Below are 14412 nucleotides of genomic sequence, written 5' to 3' on the forward strand. Positions count from 1 at the left end.
TGGGCTCAGGGGTCTTACACCTCTCTCCTGTTCCTTTGCAATGTAACTATTCTTTCTACCTGAGCTGGAAGGGCTTGCATCTCTCTCTGCTTTTGCAGTGTAGCTGTTCTACCTGGGCTCTCAGGAACTACCTGATTCATCTGTAGTCCCCCAGACTGAGGGGAAAAAAAAAGGGGGCCATTTTAAATTCAAGCAGGAAAACTATGAGATCTCTGGTTCCGTAGAAATTAACTTGTTTAGCTTAAGCTCGTGGATTTAATTAATACAGACCCATCTTTAGAGTCATCAGCATTAAGTACAATACTTTCATTGTATCTAGGGTTACTGGAAGTCAGTAAGTGCATATCTTTCCTGTTACAAAATCTGTCAGCAGGGAAAATAACCTGATATGATTGAAATTTTAAGTAATGTAACTGGGATAAGAGCTTTTTGGTAAAGTCTAGGAATAATTATGTTTTGGAAATGTCAATCTAAAACAAAACCGTCTCTCCAAATTTTGGTAAATTTAAAACTAAATTAAATTAAATGATAGGAATTAATCGAATATCCAGGTCATTTCAAATGAGATAAAATATCGGAACATTGATTGCTAAACAGGTCTAAATTTGCCTACTCTTGTCTTCTTGTGAGAGAGAAGTTAAGCTGTGAGTTGCCACCTTGAGATGTTCTCTACCAATTTATGGAATGCTAATGAAAAAGACAGTTCATAGTTGCTTAAGGAAAGTAGGATGTGTGTTTTCAGAAAAGAAGGTATGAGGAATGGAAACACATTCTGTTAAAGGAAAAAGGGTGATTTTGTCCTAGAGCTGCCTATTTCTGAATGGGAAAAGAATAAGGGACGAAGTATGGCTACAGAAAGTTGCTGAAGGTTTGCAGAAGAGGAACATTGCGAAAGAATTTTGTATGTGGTCAGGGTTTTCTAAGGTTGGATTAAATTTAATTAGGTAAATGGATTTTATTTACAGTAGGCTGATGCAAGATTTAGTTTCTCTCTCTCTCTTATGAGAATATAGTTTTCCTAGGAATAGGTTCAAGGTTAGCCTCCACCTCTGCCCCACAAGGCATTTACCCCCTTCGGGAAGTAGCTGACGGAAATGGAGGGATTACTAGAGTGCATGTCCCCTTCTCGAAGGGAGACTTAGCAATCTGTAAGGAGAAGTTTGGCAGGTTCTCAGAGAACCCTGACAAGTTTAGGGATGAATTTATCAGGCTGGGATTGACATTCTTTCTCACCTGGCAGGACATCATGGTCATTCTGGCCCACTGTTGCACCCCAGATGAAAAGGAGCATATACTGAGAAAGGCCAGGGGACACACAGATGACCTACTGGCCACCCATCCACATCACTAAATGTATCAGGTGGGTGGGGATGCAATCCAGGAACATGGCCCACACTGGGCCTATGAAGATCGTAGGCCAGGCTAGGATGAGACATTATATTACTTGTCTCTCAGAAGGCATGAAAAGGTGTGTGGTGAAGCCTGTACATGATGATAAGGTCTGAGAAGTTACACAGGAAAAAGGTGAAAACCCGGCAATCTTCTTGAGCTGGTGACAGGCATTCAGGAGATACACCAATACAGACCCGAGGCCACAGAAGGGAGGACGCTATTGGCCGTGCATGTTGTCACCCAGGCTACTCCTGATATCAGGAGAAAATTACAGAAGCTTGAGGCTGGGCCCCAAACCCCGTTGTCAGCCTTGGTAGAGGAGACCTTCAAGGTCGGTAACAACTGAGACTTAACGGAGGATAAGGATAATCTTTATCCAATAAGGATAAGAGGCTGATGAAGAAAAGGGAGCTTTTGGCTGCTCTGATTCGTCCACCACCTCGAGGGGCCCGAGCCAGTGTGCCTTCTGTCGGAAAAGGGGGGCACTGGAAGGGGAAATGTCCTGAGCGTCCTCCTGTGGGAGGCCCAAGGGGCAACCCCGACCTGCCCCAGGTCCTTGTGAATCTCCCAGATGAGAGATTCCCGCACACCAGCTGAAGGGGCCTGAGTGCCCGCCCAGCTCCAGATCCCACCGGATCCATCCTCGTTACGCCAGCGACACTCCAGGTCACCCTCCACGTGGCAGTTAGGAGAACCGAACTTCTTGTAGACACTGGAGCCGCCTGCTCTGTGCTGACTTGGGCAGCTGGCCCCCTCTGCCACCGTGACTGTACTGTGACGGGCGTTGATGGACGGCCAAAGGTAAGGCGATTTATATCTCCGCTCGCCTGTGGAATCGGCTCCATTACTATTACTCACTCCTTTTTGTATATGTCAGAATACCCTGTCGCTCTCCTCAAGAGAGATTTGCTCAATAAGTTGGGAGCTGGTGTATTCTTAGGACAGGGTGAAGTCCAAGGAGGTAAAGAATTCAAACAGAGAATGCATGTGTTAGTAGCCCCAGATGACCCACCTGCTGGGCATCAAAATATTCCCCAAGAAATCAGAGAACAGGTAGATCCTGCAGCTTGGGATACCTCGGTGCCAGGAAGGGCAAAATGTGTTCCCCCCGTAAAAATAAGCTTAAGGCCTGGGGGAAAATACCCCTGGAAGAGGTAATATCCTTTAAAGCCCAAGGCCCTGAGGGGAATCTAACTGCTGCTCAGCAAATTACTAAAACATGAATTCCTAAAACATGAACTGCTGCTCAGCAAATTCCTAAAACATGAACTCATTCCTAAAACTGCAATCCCCTTGCAGCATCTGATCCTCCTAGTACAGAAGCCTAACGGGGAGCAGAGCGGGGAGCGTCGGTTTGTGCAAGACTTATGAGCAGTGAATGAGGCCATCATTCCTGTTCATTCACTGGTGCCAAACCCATAGACCCTCCTCACCCAGGTGCCAGGGAGCGCTCAGTATTTCTCTGTGTTGGACCTCAAGGACGCATTTTCCTGTATTCCCCTACATCCAGACTCTCATTACCTTTTTGCCTTTGAGGGGAGGGACCCTGACCCCCTGAAGGCTGCCCAATATACATGGACGTTGCTTCCGCAGGGTTTTCGGAACAGCCCCTATCTTTTTGGAAGTGCGTTAGCAAGGGAACTGAGGGAACTGAGCCTTGAGAAGGGAACTCTGTTACAATATGTTGATGATTTATTAAGGAGTGAAACCAAACAAGATTCATATCAAAATACTGTTAGGGTCCTAAATTTTCTGGCAAAAAGGGGATCTATAGTCTCTCCAATCAAGGCTCATTTATGGAACAAGCTTGACCCTCGCCCCCTTGGGGAGTGGCAAGCAAGGCAACCTGTTGTTTGCTCTCCCCCCACCCCCCACTGCTGCAGCAGGGGCCCCAGCAAAGCCTTGCCTGAGTTTCTTGTCTGCCCTCTGATCAATTTCTATTGATTAAGGAGACCAAGAGCCCTGGTCGATAACAAAACTACATAAAACAGAGATACCAGTGACAAAAACCTAAAGACACAAGAAGTTTTCAGGATAAAGGGGATGGGAGTGAAGGTATAAGGACCAAGGGAGAGGTAAAGGGAGGAGGGACAAAAAAGACTGAAAAAGAGAAAGAGACAGCAAGAAAATAAAGGTGAGAATACTGGGATGATAGGACTTCCAGCCACTCCACGATATGAAGTTTGAACATGTACCACGCTCATAAATCTCCCATCAGGAAGAGCCCGCTTGACCAAGGTCTGCACGGTGTGAGGCGAGCCTCTCCCACCTCTACCTGTCACCCGTCAAGGTGAGCCGCTGCTGGCCAGAGGGAGCAGGTCTCACAATCTGAGAGGAGCGATGCTGTAGCTGCCTGACGTCCAATCTCTCAGAAGGATAGGACAGAGAGAGAAGCAGAGAGATTTCAGGAGAGGGAAAGGGACAAAGGGGAGGCGGAAGGCCTTGCCTGAAAATGAGGGTACTGAGGCCCCCAGGAGCCAGGAAGGCAGACTTACCAAACATGGTGACGCTGAAACAAGAGGTTCAGGTGGCCACGTGTCACCCATGGGGAAGCTGAATTCACTGGTCCTGGAGGTGTCCAGATCCTCGCCCCAGAAGGGGACAAGTGCCCCATGTTGGGCACCGTAAATCTAATACCAGTCAGTGTTCTTGGCCTTCCCCGATCAATAGAAATTGATCAGAGTCCAGACAAGAAATTCAGGCAAGGCTTTATTGGGGCCCCTGCTGCAGCAAGGAGGAGGGAGAACAAACAACAGGTTCTCCTGCGTGCTCGCTCGGGGAGGTGGGGCGAGCTTGTTCCTTACATGGGGTGAGGGTAGGGGTGTGTCCAGGGGTTGGGCTGGAGGTGTGGCTTAGGTGGTCTGCCCACCCCTTAGGTGGTGGGGTGGGCAGGGGGCATGCGCAGTACCCTGCTTGTGCTCCAGGCTCTCCAAAAGTGGCAGTTGGATTTTTTGGTCTCTTTTGTCCAGAATTTGCCCTAACTGCATGCATGCAGTTATTTTTAGTCCCATGCCATTTCTTTGTATTTTGTTGCTGGAGGAGAGGTGTGTCCAGGTGCAAGCATCGCAGAACTGCAGCAAAGGGTCCCAGGTCCCAGCCTGTCTCAATTTCTCTGGCAGACGGTGGTCACGCAGCTCGGTCCTGGGGTTCTCTCTGCCCAGTTCTTCCTCTGACCACGTGGACCCTAGGCACATCCTTGTTTCCCAGCTCCTGGGGAGCCTGGGGAATCTTGGGCTATTTGGGTGGGGTCCCGAGGGGAGTGTTAAGCAGGAGGTGGTCTGGAAGCCAAGCATGTGATCCTGGGCAAGGAGGCGCAGACAGGAGGGGCCGGTCAGTCTGGGCAGTGAGTTCAGGGCACCAGATCCCCCGGAAGGACGGCTTTGAGCTGTGAGTTTGGGGGCGTTTGTCCGGAAGGATCATCGTGTGTCCCGTGTAGAGATGACCGACTGCTCACCCCTGCTCCCCAGAGAAGGGCTGGTGGTTGGTCCTGGCCATGGCCCAGACTCTCTGATCCTTGAAAGGGATGCTTCTGGCACACAGAGCTGGGCTTCACGGAATCAGGCCCATTTCAGTGAGTACTTCTGGAGAACTCCCTGTGAGACGCCCAGGGGGTGCTTGGTACCAGCAGCACGAACGTGGACATGACAGAAGCCCTGCCTCCCCTGGGAGACAGGCCAACCGGTGCCCATGATCCAGTCCAAGGAGACAGAGTTCTTCCGATGGGAGTCAGGACAGCTTTGGAAAAGAAGTGACACTTGGCCTGGGCCCTGAGGGATGAGTAGGAGTCTTGAGAGCAAAGGTAGCCCAATCCCAGGTAGAGGCAGGGCCAGGCAGAGGGCCCCCAGCAGGGATTGCACACCTTCTGGGTTTCCTGGGCCCCAGCTCTGTCTGTGCCCACGTCTCAGGGCCTCCCAGCCTAAGGCCCACATTCACCCTTCTTCCCTGGGCTCTTGTCTGGATGTGTCCGTAGCTCTCAGTCTGGGAAGGGAGACCACCAGACCACCAAGGACTCGGGGGCTCTGTACACATTTGTAAGGGCCAGTCGTGTCCACGTGCTGTGTCCCGGGCTGGCTGTGGCCATGCCGTCCTCTCCTGGGCTGCACTGAGAGGAGAGATGCTGTGCACAGGGGTCCACACCGTCCCTCGTATGAGAGTGTGTGTGGACACCCGCTTTGAATGCACAGGTCTGCTTGCCCTCAGGACATGCACAGGACAGACCCGTGTTTTTCAGGCTCCTCTGGTGACAAAGTGTGAGCGGCCACTGTGGGCATTGCTGGCCTCTGTCGAGATACTTGCTATCCATCCAGGTGTGTGTCAGGACTCACTCACGTCTCCACAGCCTGTTCCCCCCGAAAATCCACTGAGACGTTCCTACAATTGCTGAAAACCTCATCTCACTCCTACACCTGGATATTCACTCTCCGGCAAAAAAAGCCACGTCACTTCTGTTTCCTTTGCAGCTTTAGTGAACTTACAGTCATCTGAGAAAATGGACAACCTGTTGTGGATTTTTTTGGTTACATCACTTTATGGAAAATATGACTGACAGACAAAAGCTGCACACATCCAATGTGTACACTTAAGAGTTTGGAGGTTGGGATCCACGTGAGAAAGCTCCCGCTGTCCAGGCTATACACGGATCACCTTCACGTTTTTGTTTAATGTTTTTCTTTTCCGGTGTTGAGAGCACTTATTCAACATCTGACCTGTCAGCCCAGGTGCAAGTCCACGGCAGTGTCAGCTCCAGGCCCTATGTCGTAGAGTACACATCCAGAAATTGTCCATCTTGTAAGTAAGATTTATATCCTCTGACCAACATCCCCTCCAGTTGCCTCCTTCCAGCCCTGGGAGCCAGCATTCCACTTTCTGCTTTGAGTACTTTGGAGTCCTCATGAAAGTGGAATCAAGCAGTGTTTTGTCCTCTGTCTGGCTTCCGTCACTAAAATTTCCTCCTGGTCCATCCACATGAATGCAACATCCTTCTGCTTCGAGGTTGAATGGTGGTCCAGAGACACAACCTCTCTCGGGTTTTCCTGCACGTCTGGTTGCTTCTCACACCTGATCATATTGCCTTGCTTCTTTGTTGCAAACACCAAATGGCAAAACGACATCTTCCAGCCAGGACTGAGTCCTGTGCTTGGACACCAGGGAATGGTGACCATGGAACCTGCTTGGAAAAAAAAAAAAAAATCACAGGGAATTCTCAGGCAGTCCAGTGGTTAGGGCTCTGAGCTTTCACTGCCGAGGGCCAGGCCAAGATCTCAGGGAGGAGTGGGGGGAGGATGAGATGTGAGCTGGTCTCGGGCACCTGGGCACCCCGAGGAGGGGAGGCCTGGGCAGGGTTCAGAGCCCCTGCTCCCGGGAAGACAGCAGCTCTAAGCAAGTCGGGCGGGGGTGGGGTGGGGGGACAGAAAGTCAGGGTCAAAGCCCCTTCTCTCCCCCCATAGGCACCATCTACTCACTGATGCCGGGCTTCTAGAAACCCACCTTTTTCTCTGTCCCCAGGCGTGGTATCCTTACTCCTTCTCTGATCCAGTGTGGCCACCAGAAACCATTCTCAAGCCCCCAGCCCACACAAGTGAGTGACTTCCCATTGTGACTCTGCTGTGGCCACTCCCGGGGACCCTGAACTGTGCTACTCAACGTGTGGACCAGAGGCAGGGACAGCACCGTCCCCTGGGAACCGACTAAGAGGCACATTCTCCGGGCCTGAACAGACCTGCTGGGTCAGGATCCTGGAGGAGGGCAAGGCCCAGGGTAGGGGGCATCCACAGGCCTCTGGGGGATGCTGGGCCCCTCGGAAGTGCTCCAGTAGCTGCGGACAGAGGATAAAGGCCTGTTTTGGGGGCACAGAGGCAAAGTCTTGTCTGGAAAGAGTGTGCTGTGTCATCGTCCCAGAGCTAGTTTGTGCCCCAGCTGGAGGCTGTGACGGTCTCTTCCTCGGACGCAAACCCAGCACACAGGAGTCGTGTGCCCTCTGAGCTGTGGCCCCGAGGCGCCGAGACACTGGCGTCTCCTGCGGGCTCAGCTCAGCCTCCTGAGCGCCTTGGCTTCCTCCCCTCTCTCTGCTTCCCCCTCACTCACTCTGCCTCCTCCGGTGACAGCCCCCGACAAGGGGGCACCCAGGCCCAGGGTGTGTCAGTGGCCACCCTCTGGTCACACCTCTGGAGGGAGGGCGTGTCCATCAGCTAGCCAGGCCCCAGGCTGAGAACCCAGGGCGGAGTGATTGTGTCATGGGAGACGCAGGGATTTGGCGGGAAGCTCCTGCTTCTAGGACCTGCAAGTCTTCTCCCCCAGCACCCGTCCAGGGGCTGGGGCGTCTGTGTTCCAGAACTCGAGGGGGCTGGGGGCCACGGGGGACAAGGACACACCTGCACTTGTCCAGACCTCGGCCCTCTGCTGCTTTCTTAGCGTGAATACACTTCCCCTCTGGGCAGGCCGCCTTCTGTCACCCACAAGCTGGCTCTGGGCCACTCATCCTCTTTGGCTCTGTCCCTCCTCTTCTCGCTGACCCGCACCTACTGCTGCGTCCAGAGACCCCCTTCCAATTCACCCCTTTGCAATTGTGTCCTTGATTCAGCGTCCGAAACTGGGACACACAACTCAGCCTCCCCTCCCACTGAGGTGCCGAGGTGGGTGTATGGCTGGGCTTCAGCTGCAGGGGTCCCTCCTCCACGGCTGGTCCTTCTCCACCCACCCTGCCTGGGTCTCGCTTCTCTTTCCTCAACAGGAGGCAATTTTATCAGTTTTGGATGGAGGAGGCAGGGTCACAAGAGGGAAGGGACAGGGTGTGATGCCAGAGGGGAGGACCAGGGCCAGGAGTATGTCCCGGAGCAGATGAACTGGCCCAATGCCCAGGGAGGCTGGGTGGGAGCCGGCGCAGGGAAGGGCGAAGCCTGGGTGTCCAGGCACCCACAGCCATGCTGTGTGAGCAGTGGACGTGCAGGTGGGCTCAGCCCTGGGCCCTGCTCCTGCTTCTCTTAGGTCCCCAGCTCGTGGTGACTCATGGCTGGCAGCCCCAAGGGGAAGGGAATGGTGAAGACCAGGCAACCTTGGAGCTTTACTTCCCTGCCACCGTGGAGTACGCCGTACATGTGTTCAACCAGAGGAGCCAGGACAGCAATGCCTACAAGGTGGTGCGAATCCTGAGGTCGTGGAAGGAGCCGGTAGGTACCACATCCTCCCCCCTCCTGCACGGGCCCACACCTGCTGCTAATGAGGGTCAGGAGGGGGTTGTCATCAAGGGATCTCTATCACCATTTGAAACCCATAATATAGAGGGATAAACTCTATTTGGTTAGTTTCAGCTTTTATAAAAAAAATAACTTGGGAATTTTTTAAACTGTCAGTCTACTCACAGGTAAGGTGTGTTTTCAGTTTTCATCATTTCTGACCTTGTTTAATGAAGAATGACCAAATATGGAGTAAGAGGGGATGAAACCATTTAGTAAAAATAAAGAGCCAGACAGAAGATACTGGATTAGAGAGATTTAGACAAGATTTCATGGAAATAACATTAAAATAGGTTAGTTTAGGAAAAACAGAGAGAGAGAGATACACAGAGATGCCCACAGAGGGAGGGGGAGAGCGGCTCGGGAGTCACAGGCCCCGCTGGTCCTGAGGAGCCTCTGGGAGCTCACAGCCTCTCCTCTGACTCCACGTGTTCTGGGCTCCCTCTGGGTCCCCACCTACGTGGACCGAGTGTGATTTACACTCTTCCCAGATGGCATTCTTAACCCTAAAATGTTCCCCTAGCAATGCAGTCTCTACAGAATGCAACCAGGGGTGTGATTTTCACGTGGGCTGCAGACACGAACACCGAGAACACTCCGGAGGAGGGGCACTTCTGGTCCTGTGTGTGGCTGTGTGCGCGTGTGTGGTTGTGTGCGCGTGTGTGGTTGTGTGTGTGTGCTTTGTCTGAATGCTTGTGTGTGGTGGGGCGCTGGGGCGTCACTCCCTCTGCACCTCTGGGTTGAGTGATAGAAGGAAGGCAGAGGGCCCTCCACGCTGCTGGGCTTAACTCCGTGGACACTGGAGCTGGTCCTGGCTGGTCCTGCTGCCCTGCACCCTCCAGCTGGGCCTCTGTCTATGGTCTTTGGCCTGGAGTCCAAGACTGACTCTGGGTGTTGGAAATAAAGGCCGGATGGAGCCAGAAGACACTGTAAGGCTGAAGGACCAGGGAGCGGAGAAGAGGACAGAAACCTTCAGAGTGCACTTCGTGAGAGGGGTGGTGTTTCATAGAGCCATCGTCCCAATCCTGTGAGTGCGCCTGTGTGCTTGTATTCTCGTGTGTGTGTGTGTGTGTGTGTGAATGTGTGTGTGGGGGGGTGGTGGTGCAGGGAATGGGTCCACTTCAAGGTCTGTACAAACGCAGGCAAATGGCATCGTGTTCTCCAGGGAGCTGCAGCTCGGCCCAACCAGGTGTGGGAAATTTGACGAAGACATTGACAACTGTCTGTTTCAAGCAAGTCCAGACGTGAACAATGTAAGATAGGCGACAGCAGCCCTCAGGTTACAAGGCTGTGGACGCTGCCTCGGGGCAGGGGGTGTGGGGAGTGATGACAATGTCGTTCCAAGGGACACGGAGGGGCATTTGCAGGACGGAGCCCAGCCAGGCAGGCCAGCCCCGGTCACTTGTACGCCCCTGGCCTGTCTAGCCGCTGCACCCCAGGTCACACTGGGGTCAGGTTGCTCCTGACCACTTGGGACCGGGTCACCTGGGCCAGAGACGGGAATGTGCCCTCCCTGGTGTTCACCCACCTCCCTTCCCTGCCTTCAGGAGAAGTGCGGAAGGGGGCGGCAACAACATCACCTGGGCTGAGTAGCCCCCCTCTCGGGTCCCCCTGCCACTGACCCAGAGCCCGAGGGGTGGAAGCTGAGGAGCCCCACTGCCCTCCCTCCCAGGCCCTGCCCTGGTGATAAGGCGGGTAAACCCCACCCCAGGACAAACCCGAGTTGGATCAGAGGCCCTGCTGGGACGCTGGGGTCATGGGTCACACTGGGACATCCTGGGGGACGGGTCCCTGGAGACCACAGAGCTGGAGAGGGGAGAATGACCCAGGTGCCTCTGGGGTTAGGAGAGAGTCCCAGGTCGGGAACATCCAGGACTGAGGGCCAGAGCCTGCGCCCCCAGCTGCCCACCCCAGGAAGGCAAGTTTGGGGGGGATTCTGGCTTTACAGCTGGAGCTACACGCTTCCCAAGGCCCCTCCCGCCACTCTCTGTCCCTGTGCTTTGTCCCGTAGACCATCACCTGCTTCTTTACAATCGACACTGAACCCTGGAGAACGAAGTTTCAACTCCTGAACAACACCTGCTCGGAGGGCTCTGCTGAATGAGACCACACCCTGCCGTGGCCCTTCAGTGGCTGAGCAGCTCTGGTTCTGTCCTCTGTATGAGCAGGTGTCTGGGTGTCACATCCGGGCAATGTGGACATTCCTCCCTGTCATTTCCTCCTGTAGAATTGGTCATTAAACGTCAGCACTGCAAGCAGCTTTGTGCCACCTGGTTCCAGAGGTTGGGTGCTGGGCAGCTGAGGCTGTCCTGCCAGCAGGGCAGCCGGCTGAGCCCAGGGGCTGGGTCTCTCCTCCGTGGACACCTGAGCCAGCCGCAGGTGCCACAAGGTAGGAGCACAGGTGCGTCTGAGCAGTGTCTCCAGGCTCAGCATCCCTGCCCCAGGGCGGCCATTCAGAGGTGGCTGTGCAGAAGCCCATGGCTGCCCTGGGACTCTTGGTAGCAGCCACGTGGACCTTCTCCCTCCTTGCCTCCTCTCCTTGTGCTGCCCGCGATCACCTCCTGAATCAAAACCTGTTCTCAAGTGTGTGTCGCAGGGTCTCCTGGAGAGGGGACCCTTTGTGTGGTGTGAGGACTTCTTCAGGATGCGTCCTCCACACACACCTGGCTGGCTTCCCAGGCCCTGACTCCGGCAGAGCCAAGGGGAGCCCAGACACGGGCATCCGCGCTGTTGGTGGGCGTTGCTCAGCATAGGCAGAGCTGTGCTCTTGTCCCCCTGCCACCTGGACCTGGACCAGGCAAGTTGCTCTCCAAGACACTCCCCCACCCCTCCTCCTTCTCCCTCTGAGGCCTTTCCTGACTCCCGGCTGTTTCCGCCAAAGGAAGCTTAAAGGATCCTTTACGCACTGTGCTTCCCATCATGTTTCCAAGGAATCGACGCCACAATTCTCCTTAAGCAACTCCTGGGAAAGGGTCTCCTCTGAGGTCACCCCAATGTGGGGAAGCTGCCCGGCCCTTCATGAGTTCACCCCTTTCCTGGGGCTGTGGAGGGACCCTGGGAGGGGCGTCAAACCCGGCTTCTGCCAGGGATGGTGTGCTGCCTGTCAGCCCACACGCGTGGGGCTTTGCCAGTGCATCTGCCCCTGGAGGGGAGCTGCAGGGCCTGGGTTTGTCCCGACACCACTATCCCTCACTAGTCCAGAAGGTAGGACACCTGCACTGCTTAGCTTGGTGAGCGCAGGTGTGGACTGAGGGACCTGTCCTGGTGGGAGGAGCCTCCTCCCTGACCCTGAGCACCTCTGCCTGGAATGGTGTGTGCTGGACCCCTTCCTCCCACTGGAATCTGTGCACTGAAGAATCAGGGAAGTGGGTTTCTGGCCCTGTTGTCCATCCCTGGGCAACACCTCGCCGGAGGCAGAGGCAGGATTGCTGGGCTCCAAGCGCAGCCCACAGCTAAGGCAGGCACCCCCCTCTCCTGAAACGAGAGACTAGTGGGGACTCTGCCCTCCCAGCTGCTGACCTGTCGGCCACAGGCTCTGGGTCACCAAGGCTTGCAGCTGGGCATCGAGAGGGCCATGAAAGGAAATGCAGCATCAGTGACCAAATGCCTTGCCTCCAAGTGTTCTGCTCTGTGCCCACTTTCCCATCTGCCAGGGGCACATTCGGACACTTTCCTCAGCTTTCCCATGTGTCAGGGTCCAGGCACAGCCCTGGGGCTCAATAAATAAGGACTCAACACAAAGGAATAAGCAGGTGGAGACTTTGCGAGGACTTTGCAGTTGCCCGGGCCTCTCCGGTGGACAGGAAGGGGCGGGGCTGTCTGGTTATGGACACAGGGTCACACCCAGAAGCTGGCCGTCCCTTCCCTATGTACTCCTTAGCCCGCTCCCCCCGTCTGCACCTCCCCCAGCCCTGGTCCCCAGACTCCCAGGGAGCTAGAACGGCCGTGGGATTTGGACCCTAGTTTCCTCGTGGCGGTGGTCAGCCCGGGAAGCAACATGACCTGCTGGAAGGTGCAGTTGTGACTCTTTCTCTTTTTTCCCCCCCCAAATTCTTGATGATCTATGCTGGGGGGAGAGGGGTGAATGAAAAGGGCGAGGGAGATTAAGAGGTACAAAAGTCTAGTTATAAATGAGGTACAGGATGGAAGGTCCAGCATGGGGGCAGTCAATAACATTGTAATAACTCTGTATCAATAGGGGGACAGATAGTAACTAGACTTATCTTCGGGATCACTTTGTACAATAGAGGACTATTGTTGTGCAGTTGGAACTCACAGTGTTGTAGGTCAATTACACTGTAATTTATAAAAAAGAACTGAGGTATTTCTCCCCCAAGTCCTGCATTGGCGGAGGGCTCCTCTCAGGAGCGTCAGGCACCCTGCTGTCCAGCCCACCCCTCACAGATGCTCACCGCAGGCAAGTTCTGCCAGAGGAGGAGTCCCAGGGAGGGTTCACCTGTCAGCCAGGTGGGCTCCGACCTGCTCCTGTGTGGTTGTTGACACTTACCTGGCTGGCTGGCCCTCACCTGCACACCAGTGCTGTAGTTTCCACACCTACGTTTTGGAACGTACTTCCTTCTTGTCATGTTGACCCGCTTCACCATCTCAGCCCAGCCCTACACATACACACACACACAGACACACACACAGCGAGAGCCTGCCTCTTCCACGGCCTCTGCCAAACCGTATCTCCTGGTCATCACACCTTTAAGCCTCCCCTCCCACACTGAACCAGAGCTGATGTAGGTGACCAACAACACAAAGAGTTGATGGTGTGTCACATCTGAAGCTGGGTCACCGAGGGCGCTGTGGCTTCCCTCCCCGTCTCTTGGACACTCTGTCCAGAGGAACCGATCTCCCTTACCCAGCGCAGAGAGGCCAAGTGGAGAGGCCCACACCGAGGATAGCAGAGACCACCTGCCGACAGCCAACGCCAGCCAGCAGCCGGGAGGGCAAGCCGCCTGGAGAGTGGGTTCTCCGGGGCCAAACTCACCTTCAGACGAGGGCAGTGCCGTCAGAGCCTGAGTGTGACCTCAGGATAGCTGACATCAGCCAAGCTACCCCAGACCCTTGGTGCACAGACACCACGGAGACATAAACACGTTGCTTAAGCACCAAGGGCGGGGTGATCAGTCAGGCGGCATTGGATTATACCTCTCACCCTGTGCGAGCGCACACACGCATGCACACACACACACACGTGCACAAATGCAGCCTCCTCTCCATGGACCGTCACTCTTGCATTTTTCTGCCTCAATTCAAAACCCAAAGTAAAACACTAATCTCCAAATGATACCGCTAGCTCCCGGGTTGGATCGGGGTGGGGGGGGTAAAACTGTTTCTAAAGCCATTTTGCTGTGTTTTCCAGAGCCCTGGGCAGGGAGATTTCTGTGGAAATCCATGGATGGACATTCTCAACGCATCTTCAGAGCCTTGCAGAAACTACCTACCAGCCTGAAGCGGTGGAGGGGTGGGTCTTCCTATTAGTTCCACACAAAGAGCTGTCAGCGAAAAGTAACTTGTGCCGAGTTTGGTGAAATACGGAAACAGGTTCGTGTTCTCTTCCATTCATTGGGAGCAGACTGCTCCTGCTGGTAAATGAGTTGACCGAGCAGAAGACACTACACAGCCCGGAACCACATCCTCAGCCTCCACGCCTGAAGAATGCACAAAAAAGCAAGAAGGCTACAAAATGAAGTCGATAGGTCAGATGTGTTATTTAAATGTTTTGGGAGTGTCTTTGCTTCTTTAAATGCTCATGAGAGCGGCAGAATGTGCTAGAAGACCA

The 14412-nt window shown here is 54.2% G+C and overlaps 1 protein-coding gene across 1 annotated transcript; it reads left to right on the forward strand.

Moving 5' to 3' along the window:
• Positions 1 to 1460: 1460 nt before the first annotated feature.
• LOC307198467 (cystatin-9-like) lies at positions 1461 to 10996 on the forward strand (the record flags this gene model as incomplete). Its single annotated transcript, XM_079945439.1, has 6 exons — positions 1461 to 1468; positions 1992 to 2193; positions 6898 to 6970; positions 8377 to 8558; positions 9767 to 9877; positions 10636 to 10996. The coding sequence occupies 6 exons, from the start codon at positions 1461 to 1463 to the stop codon at positions 10726 to 10728; spliced, it is 669 nt and encodes a 222-aa protein (XP_079801565.1). The 3' UTR covers positions 10729 to 10996.
• Between the last annotated feature and the right edge of the window lie 3416 nt (positions 10997 to 14412).

This window comes from Stenella coeruleoalba (genome assembly GCF_951394435.1).
Source record: "Stenella coeruleoalba genome assembly, chromosome: 15".
Taxonomy (NCBI): Eukaryota; Metazoa; Chordata; class Mammalia; order Artiodactyla; family Delphinidae; genus Stenella; species Stenella coeruleoalba.